Source organism: Peromyscus leucopus, chromosome 16_21 (assembly GCF_004664715.2).
Source record: "Peromyscus leucopus breed LL Stock chromosome 16_21, UCI_PerLeu_2.1, whole genome shotgun sequence".
NCBI lineage: Eukaryota > Metazoa > Chordata > Mammalia > Rodentia > Cricetidae > Peromyscus > Peromyscus leucopus.
In genome coordinates, this window is record NC_051084.1 from 13,696,816 (window position 1) to 13,705,653 (window position 8,838).

At 46.8% G+C, this 8,838-nt stretch overlaps 1 protein-coding gene and 1 long non-coding RNA gene across 4 annotated transcripts in view; one reads left to right on the plus strand and one right to left on the minus strand.

Annotated features, from left to right (window-relative positions):
- Positions 1-5,244, minus strand: part of Btbd9 (BTB domain containing 9) — a 369,488-nt gene extending 364,244 nt beyond the window's left edge. The window contains exon 1 of one of the 3 annotated variants that reach the window (XM_028885042.2): positions 154-172. Coding sequence is in view for 1 of the 3 variants with exons in the window: in XM_028885045.2 (XP_028740878.1) it covers positions 154-183 (30 nt within the window). In the remaining 2 variants the exon portion in view is untranslated. Of the gene's footprint in view, positions 1-153; positions 208-5,147 lie in introns of those variants that run through there. The other 2 variants (XM_028885043.2, XM_028885045.2) reach the window with 2 other exon arrangements.
- Positions 5,245-5,365: 121 nt separating this feature from the next.
- LOC119086807 lies at positions 5,366-8,223 on the plus strand. Its single transcript, XR_005090164.1, has 2 exons — positions 5,366-6,039; positions 6,698-8,223. It is a non-coding gene; the product is annotated as an uncharacterized LOC119086807 (long non-coding RNA).
- The last annotated feature ends 615 nt before the right edge of the window (positions 8,224-8,838 follow it).

An 8,838-nucleotide genomic window follows, 5' to 3' on the forward strand; every position in this document is an offset into this window, starting at 1 on the left:
CTACAAATGAGCTCTATGGAACTACTCAGGTGATGAACCTATAGTCTGAAAACTATTACATTCCTGATTCTTCTCTGAACTTCTCCCTGCTTCTCCAAAAATGTCACTATCTTCTTGATGTCCATGCTCATCTCTCTTCTATTCACAGGGTACCTTGGTTGTCTTCAAGTTTGGTCCCAGCATCTCCTGGGCACCTGTTCAAGCCCAGTCTAAACACACTCTATCTGAAACTTACAGAGAATGGACCTGGATTTATGGTTTTACCAAGGCCTCCATGGACTCCTGATGCATGCTCAAGTTTGGGAACCACCATGGTTTTAAGGTTCTCCAGAGCTCACGGGTTGGAAACTTAATCCTCAGTGCTACTGTGTAAAGGCAGAGCATTTGTGAGGCGGTAAGACAGAAGGCCTCTGTTGTTTCTCCAGGGGTGAGGTTCCTATAAAAGGAGAAAGGGAGAGACAGATACCACCCTTCACCACAGGATCTACCAAGTGACCCTGGATATCTCAACTTCTAGAACACTGAGGAAACAAATTTCTGTTGTTTATAAACTCTTTAGTCTTCAGTATTTCCTCACAGAAACAGAAAACAGAATGAAAGCTGGTCTAGCCTAGAAATGACCTGAGTTTAAATACTGATTCACCTGTTGGTTTTCCAAGTTCCATTTTTTGTCCTTTCTAATTCCCATTATCTGTTTTTTGTTTTTGTTTGTTTTTATGTAATCAGACCATCTACTTTTACATCTATTACTATTATTGTAGCAACAGCTGCCTTTTGTTTAACATTTGTACACAAGGCATGTGCTGATATCACCAAGTACACACTGTATTATTCAGTCTTCACAATAATTCTTTAATTCCAACAAAAAGCCGAGAATAAAAGACATTAATTTGTGCAAGGTCACTCACAACAGGGATTTGGGCTGGTATCCTCCTACCTCCAAAGCTCCCAAAGTTAATGACTATCCTATACACTCCTTGGAAAGTTACTATTCCTGTGGTCTCAGCTGTCATTCACACTACACTGTTCCTGGTCCTCTCCAACTCTGAAGGAGAATTCTGAACTACTGACACAGTGGATCTGTCTACTGAAGCTCCCCATAAGCTCCTTAAAATTAACACAGCACTATTGTTTCTCTGCACTTAAACCATCCCTGTTATTTTCCAAGTTAATGGCATCATAATCACTTGGTCACAGGAGCTGTCCTCTTGAACTTATTCTCCCTCCCCTTCTATGTGTTCTGAAAATTTTAAACTTCGAACAACTAAAATGTTTCTGAACTCTAATCATCCATTTCCTTTTCCTGAGATACCAGCACATCCCTGCCTCTCCACTCTAAAGCAACCTATGTGGAACTCTTGATTACTCCTGAGGACGTGCTTGATCTGCTTTCTTTGCTTTCCATTGCCAAGTAAATGAGCAGTGGACCTTTAGAATAGAGTGGGCCAGGCATGGCGGCACACGCTTTTGCTCCCAGCACTCGAGAGGCACAGGCAGGTGGATCTCTGTGAATTCAAGGCCAGCCTGATACACATAATGAGTTCTAGGACAACCAGGGCTATAGAGACCCTGTCTCACAAAAAAAGAAAGAAAAAATAGAATGGAAGATGCCTTCATAACTTGTCTTTAATATATCTATCCTATCTCTACTGCCACACATCAGTCTGGTAAGAAACAACTCAAGATGTCTCCAAAAGGACCATTCAATTTCAACAGTCAGCAACACTCCTTAGACTGTCTACCTAGAAAGCTCCTTCCTCCCCATACACAGCAAAAGCACACTTCAGGTTAAGTGGGGATAAGGTCTATCCTCTTCTCTCCTAATCTTTCAACATCAATGTTTCCCCAAATGCAGTCAATTTCTCTAGCACTTTGTTAATTCCCAGTGATTAACCTGTCACAACACACAACAGCCAGTGGTTTATCATCTCTGATGAAGACTTTTGCCAAGAGTATTACAGCACCTCATTCATCTATGCCCTCCTCTCAGCACCAGACAGAACTAGTTACAGCTAGCGCCTCATCAATGTCTGCTGAGTTGTTAAATAATGCAACATTTGCCGAGTAACCTTACACATGCCACTTAGCAACTCCACCTCAGGCTTCCAAACCATTCTACAGAATTCTGTCTCTTTGTAGGGGGGAATGAGCGTGAGACAGACTCTTGTAGCCCTGGCTAGCCTCAAAATCACTGTTGTAGGGGATGTTGTTGAGTCCCTGAGCCTCTTGCCTTCACTTTCCAAGTGTTGAGATTACAAGTATGTGTCACTACAAACAGCTCAAGAACTTTGTAATAACAAAAAAAAGTTATAGATAATTTAATATTCTCCAGCAGTGTGTAATTACTGTCAGATCTTTTTGTCAATGTTTCTTCGTATCTTCCTTCAGAGAGGCTCCCTTTCTAGCTAACATCATTTGTATTTTTGTCACAGGATCAGCAGTAATTGCTTAGCAGGGCACTGTGAGAGATAATCTCAATGGAAACTGTGTCACTGAGTATGGTTAGATGACGACTTTGGTTACATCATTTCTGTAATTGTCCAGAACAGCAGCCTAAACCCATTAGGTAGATTTGGGGGGCTGAGCCATGTAGTACTGACAACCTAGGGAAAAAGCACAGGAATGAAGCATTTATTCCAATTACTAAATGAAATCAAAGGATACAGAATTCTGGTCCTGGCTCAACTGGATATCCTTTAAGTAAAAATTACATTTTTTTTGGCATGGCATAGTGGCTCATATCTGTATTCCCAGTAATCAGGAAGTAGAGTCAGGAAGATCATACTAAGTCTGAGGTCAACATGATCTAAACAAGTCCTAGGCCAGCCAAGGATATATGGTAAGACCCTCTCTCAAGAAACAAATAGATGTTTTAAAAGAGTAACACTTATAACTTATTCCTGTCTGAGACTTTATTCTGATCAACTCACCACCTCATCCCCCATGCAAACAGACTCTGTTCTAGTTTTTTTGTTGCTGTGATAAAACATTAATCAAAACCAACTTGGGGGAGGGTTTATTTTGTTTACAGGCTAATTGTCTATCATCAAAGACAGCAAAGGCTGGAACCTGGAGGCAGGAGCCAGGTGCTGTTGTTTACTGGCTTGCCTTCTCCACAACCCGGGACCATCAGCAGGGTGGCCGTGCAGGGGGTTAAGGAGGCACTCCTACATCAATCATCACTAAGGAAACGCCCCCACAGACTGTACACAGGCCAGTCTGATGGAAGCACTTCCTTAACGGTGGTTCCCTCTTCCCAGGGATTCTAGTTTGGGCCAAGGTGACAGCTAACCAGCACAGGCTCCACCCTATTAGGAGGCCGGCTGTAACACTGCATCCCCCTTAAGTTTTCTCTTCTATTTCTGTGTCAGAAAACTTTCTCTGCCCCAGTCAACACAAGTCTCCTCAAAATATCCCTCCGCCAACGAACAAATTCACATTAACTTTTCACAACAGGACTTCTTAACTCTTTCCTAATTCCAATTTTACACTTCCTTCAAAGGCCAGCCCTAGTCTTCCTTCCAGAGTCCCCTATCTCTGACCTCCTCTTGTCTAAATTTCTCCAGTACTACAGTCCCATCTAATACTACTACCTCATTTAGTTCCACGACTCTTTTATAGATACACGTTTTCTTTTCCTGACTAGAGGGTTCGTTGTTAAAGGGAAAAGGCTGGTCATCTACTCACTTGTGATCCCACAATCCTCTAATTTAGCACAGCTCTGAAAAGAGAGGAACGGTTGTATTGGCTCTGTGAAGGCTGAGACTAAATGCTCCTCTGAAAACCATTTATGCAGTGTGATGCTCTCTCTACCTACTGTGTGTCCACTCTGTAGCATGCAGTTTTCTAGGAGATACAGGCAGAAAAGGAAAAACGGATGACTCTAGTCCTGAAAGTTCATAAATGCACAGTGGCTCTTGAGTATTCGGCTTTACTGATTCCAAGAACTTCAGATGCCACACTTGACAGCCTCGGTTATAAAACGGAATCTCTGGGTTGTAGAGCTGGGTGGAAACTGAAGGTATGCCACTCTATTTTTATGCATAAATCATGACTAAATGCCAGTGCTCCCTTGTCATTGGTTCTAGGCACTTCCTTTAACAGGTAATGGGGGGAAAACGACTTCTTCCATCTGTCTCCATTACTCCTCCTTCCCCAGCTCTGCGCGCTGGCGTCACTTAGCAGGACAGCCACCACACATTCAACCCACTGGAGTCCCGCGCACAGTACTGACTGCGGGCTGGCTGCATCTCTTTGCTCCAGCTGCACCACTCTAGCCCACACGTGGAATGCAAGCTAGATTTTCATTCGATAAATAACCACCTGCCCGCTTGTAGAGAAAACACACACGAGAGGCAGGGCTGCCCTACCCTCGAGGCCCTTGCAGTGGCCCAACGCACAGCAAGTTCTTGGAGATAAATACAAGAGTCGTTTCGAGTCTATGAGGAAGTAACAACACTGGATGGGTATGGTCCTCTGGCTTCAAAACGCGTGCCAACACTGGATTTAAAAAAAAAAATAATAATAATCAGAGAAGCACGTGGGCATACACGTGAGGCTGGAAGGTCCAGGCAACTGGTTGGCCGCCCGGCATCTACACTGACAGGTCGCCATCCCCAGGTCGTGGGTGTGCCCGAATCTAGCGCCCAGACTCCTAACTCTCTCCCTAACTGCCCGCTCCTGCTCCGGGACCCGCCAGGGCAGAACCGACGAAGCCCTTCGGGGTTAACCTAAAACTTTGTGAACCCCTAAACCCCGAGGGTCCCCGTTTCCGCGTTTGTCAGGCTGGCAAAGTCGCATCTCTTGTCCTGGCGCGAGGCTGCTGAGGATCGCGGGCTTCTGCCGCTTCGAATTCCCCCGTGGAAGGGAAACTGGCAGCGTCATGCCGGAATCCAGTCACTTGTCCCTCAGCACCCTTGCCCAGCGCCCCCCAGCCCGGCTCCCCCCACCCCCAGAGCGCCAGGCCCGGGAACTGAGCCTCGTCAGCCCCCGTCCCCGCCCCCGGAACCAGCGGCCGAGGGGCGTGGAGCGGCGCGCGCGGGTACGGCGATGGGGAGGGCGGCGGGGGGCGCGCGTTTCCGCGCCCCGGGCCCGCGCAGCAGGTGCGGCTAGGCCCCACCTCCCCCCGAGGGGTCCCGGCGACTCACCCCGACGATGTTCCTCAGCGACCTAACCGCCGCCACACACGCCTCTTCCGCCAGCAACGACCTTGCCTCGTGGCCACCGCCCCCTCGACCGCCGCCGTCGCCGCCTTCCCCGCCGCCGCCGTCGCGGCGCGCGCCCGCCTTCACGCACACCGCCGTGGCCGCGCACGCGCTCTGCGCGCTGGCGTCACTTAGCAACGGATCCCCCGTGGGCCGGTAGGACCCAGGATTTCAGGGCCCCCGGGTCGCTTCCGGCGGGGTTTTGTGGCGCGTCTCCGCCTGTCGGAGGCGATTGCCCCTCCTGAACTGAAGCCCTCAGGGTGTGGCCGCCCTGCCGGCACCTGGCTCGGGGTAAGTCACGTCATCGCACGTCACTGAATAGCGTCATCGATCGCGTCACTGCGTATGGGGAAGAGCCGGAGCGCCTGTTGGGGAAATACCTAAGCTGGTTCGTTGATGGACAGTCGGCTAGGTGCGAGAAAGTTCTACAAGGAGGAAGAGTGAGCCAAGTGAGTCATTAACAACATTAAGGTGCGATGAAAGCCAGGCCTGGAATCCCATGACTCAGTTTCCTCGAGCTGTCAGTGTGAAAAATAATACCCGACCTGCCTGCACTAGACAGCTGTGGATTTAAGACGAAATACTGCGTGCGAGGCTGCTGGGAACCTGGTCGCCTTCGAACTTTTAAGACCGTGGCAGAAGGCCGACTATAACTACTCACCATTCCGCCTTCCAGGACTACCAAATGTAAAGTATAAAACTGGACTTCATCTTTCCCGTAAGAAGAAACCGTAGAGCAAGGAAAGCAGGGGCTGTGGGCTTCCAAGCCGTAGAAATCGGGGTGCAAGTCTGAGAGCCTGGCTGAAGCTAGAGAGTCGTCTCCCTTGAAACTTAGGTACTTAACTGGGTGCGAGGTTTTGAAGACGGAAGACAATTCCAAGCAAAGACATCTTAAATAGGAAGTGAAAATGAACAGAAACAGCAGGGGCTGGGCCAGGGAATGTCGCACTGTAGTACCCTGGAGAAGTGATCAGAACCGCCAAGGCGCTGCGAGTGGGAATGTAAACGTGAAGGCCAGCGCTGGTGGGGAGTGGGGGTGGGGGTTGGTGAATAAGTAGGCCAGGATTCTAGGATGGGTGCTGAGGTAGGCGGATGGAAAAAAAGATGCCTTTGTGTCCGCAGGTGGTGAGTTACTAGACGGTGATGGCATTCCTGGCCGATGACTATGGTAGCACAGTGCCTGTGAATGTGAATGAGTATGTTGGTTGGAGAAGCACCCTCCCTCAGGCCTTTCATATGGAATGATATCCATCAATTTAATACTTCTAGTTTTTGCTACATATGTCCCCAATTTACTTTTCCTTGGAGAACTGGCTTCTAGATTGATAAATTTAAAAGAACAAACTGGACGTGGGAAGCCTTTGAAGAAACTGTTAGGGTGTGTTGGAATGAAGGTGCCTAGTCCAGGGGTACAAAGCAAATCCTAGAGTTTAACATTAGGAAACTGCCCGCAGGTAACACCCAATTCCAACTTTGTTCATTGTGTTTTACAGAATAATGTTCCCTACACTGACACACACACCCCGCCCCCATCTCCATAACCTGCTAACACGTTCTGTAACATCACAGAAGGGAGTTTGCAGATATGGTTCAGGTAAGGACATGACATACCCTGAATTGGCCTGCTGGGCTGGGGACAAGAGCAGAGTTGGAAAAGGGCATATGAGAGAAGCAGAGGTCACAGAGATTTGAAGACATCACCCCGTTGGCCTTAAAAATTGATCCAAAGGAGTGCAGGCAGCCTATAGAAGCTGGAAAGGGCAAGCAACTGGATTCTTGAATTAAGGACGTTTGACTTCTAGAACACTAACATGAATTCTTGTTAAAGCACTCAGTTTGTACTAACTTGTTACAACAGCCATAAGAAACCAGCGCAGTCAACAATAAAGACGACAGTTTCCTGGTGTGTTCTCCTTCATGTAGAAAGAAAAAGCAGAGTTTATCAGGCTGCTTCACTGTGACTATGGTCTCATGGAGGGGCCCTCCACATTTAGAGGAAAACATCAAACAGCCAAATTACACAGGTCTGTGACTGATGAGAGAAGTTGAGGTTTGGAGGAAGTTAAGCCCTCAGACATGGATGAGACCAATCAAGGCAAAAATATAACCTCAACTTTTATGTTAGACTCAGTTGCTTATAACAACAGCATCCTTAAAAATCCAACTAAGGCCGTTTCACCAAACACTTAAGAGTTAGTATAAGCTGTGATACTTCTCTCTGGACAGCTATGGCTACCACTCAGTTATGCAAGCTGTTCAGTTTGGAGGCGAGGTAAACACTTGGGTAGATAGATAGCTGCTTGCCGTAAATGGGGTTTGTTGTTTGGTTGGTTTTGTTAAGGTGTAGGCTGACTATGAGGGTGAAACAGTTAATAGACCAAGGTTTAGATCTATGACATGCAGTCCTTTTCTAGGAAACCTATCGGGGTCCTGAATTGGTTAAAATGCTCTTTCTACATATTAATATAATGCCCATGCATTGTAGCATTTACTGTAATAATGGTGCTTACTACATGCCAGGTACACATTCCTGTACCTGTGCTCCTTCTGTTTCAGTGTTACAGGCATTACAAGTCTTGTAACAGCCCTTGAGTAGGTGATATTATTAATTACCATACTTACAGATCAGAAAGCTACATCACAGAAAGTTGAAGTAATTACTCAAGTTCACAAAGTTAATAAGTGATAGAGCCAGGATTCCTGATGCTAGAACCCATGTGCTGTAACCATTCATACCAAATCCTCCCTGTTCACCCCCGTGCTAGAAAACACGGCTTACACAACTCAGCAGTGTTTGTGTTGCAGGGCTGCTGTGTGTGTGTGATCCCACTCTCCCTTCCATGAACACCAGAGACTCTTCTTTCCGAGTTGGAAGTCACAAATCCTTGGGCACTCTGGATAGCTGATGCATCTCTCTTCATAGGCTACACCAGTTGTATAACTGAATTGTGTAACCATGCTTCCCATTCATGTCCCTGCCCCGAAGCCCTGAGTAAATTTGCTCACTTGGCATTTGTAACTGAGTGGATTGGTGTGCATATCTCTTTCCATTGGTGTAGTAGTATCCCATCATCACCTTAACAAAATATCTGAGATAACCATGTTTGTTCTAGCTCACAGTTCTAGAGGTTTCAGTCTGGTATCCACTGGCTCCATTGTTTTAGGCCTGTGGAGTGACAGAATGCATGTCAGAGCAAACCACTCACCTCATGACCAGGAAGCAAAAAGAAAACAAGCAGGCCATGATTTAAGGACCCACTACTAGGTCTCACATCTTAAAGGCACCATCACCTCCTAATGATGCTCCCCTGGGGACCTTTGAAAGAATATTCTAGATCCAAACTATAGAAGTTGGTTTGAAGCTTTTCTGCATATATAATTGGGAAAACTACCTACATTTTTCTTATTTTCTAAATTATTGACAGCATAGATTTTATAGTTTCAAAAACCTCATTTTAAAAAGAATGTTTCAGGGCCAGCCAAAGGCGCAACAGATAGAGAAGGGTACTTGCTGTGCAAGCCTGAAGACCTGAGTTCAATCCTAGGGAACCCAGATGGCAGAGAGAGCCAGCTTCTTTCTGCATGTCATTCCACGGCTGCTACATGGATATGGCACAAATGCTCATGCATCCAT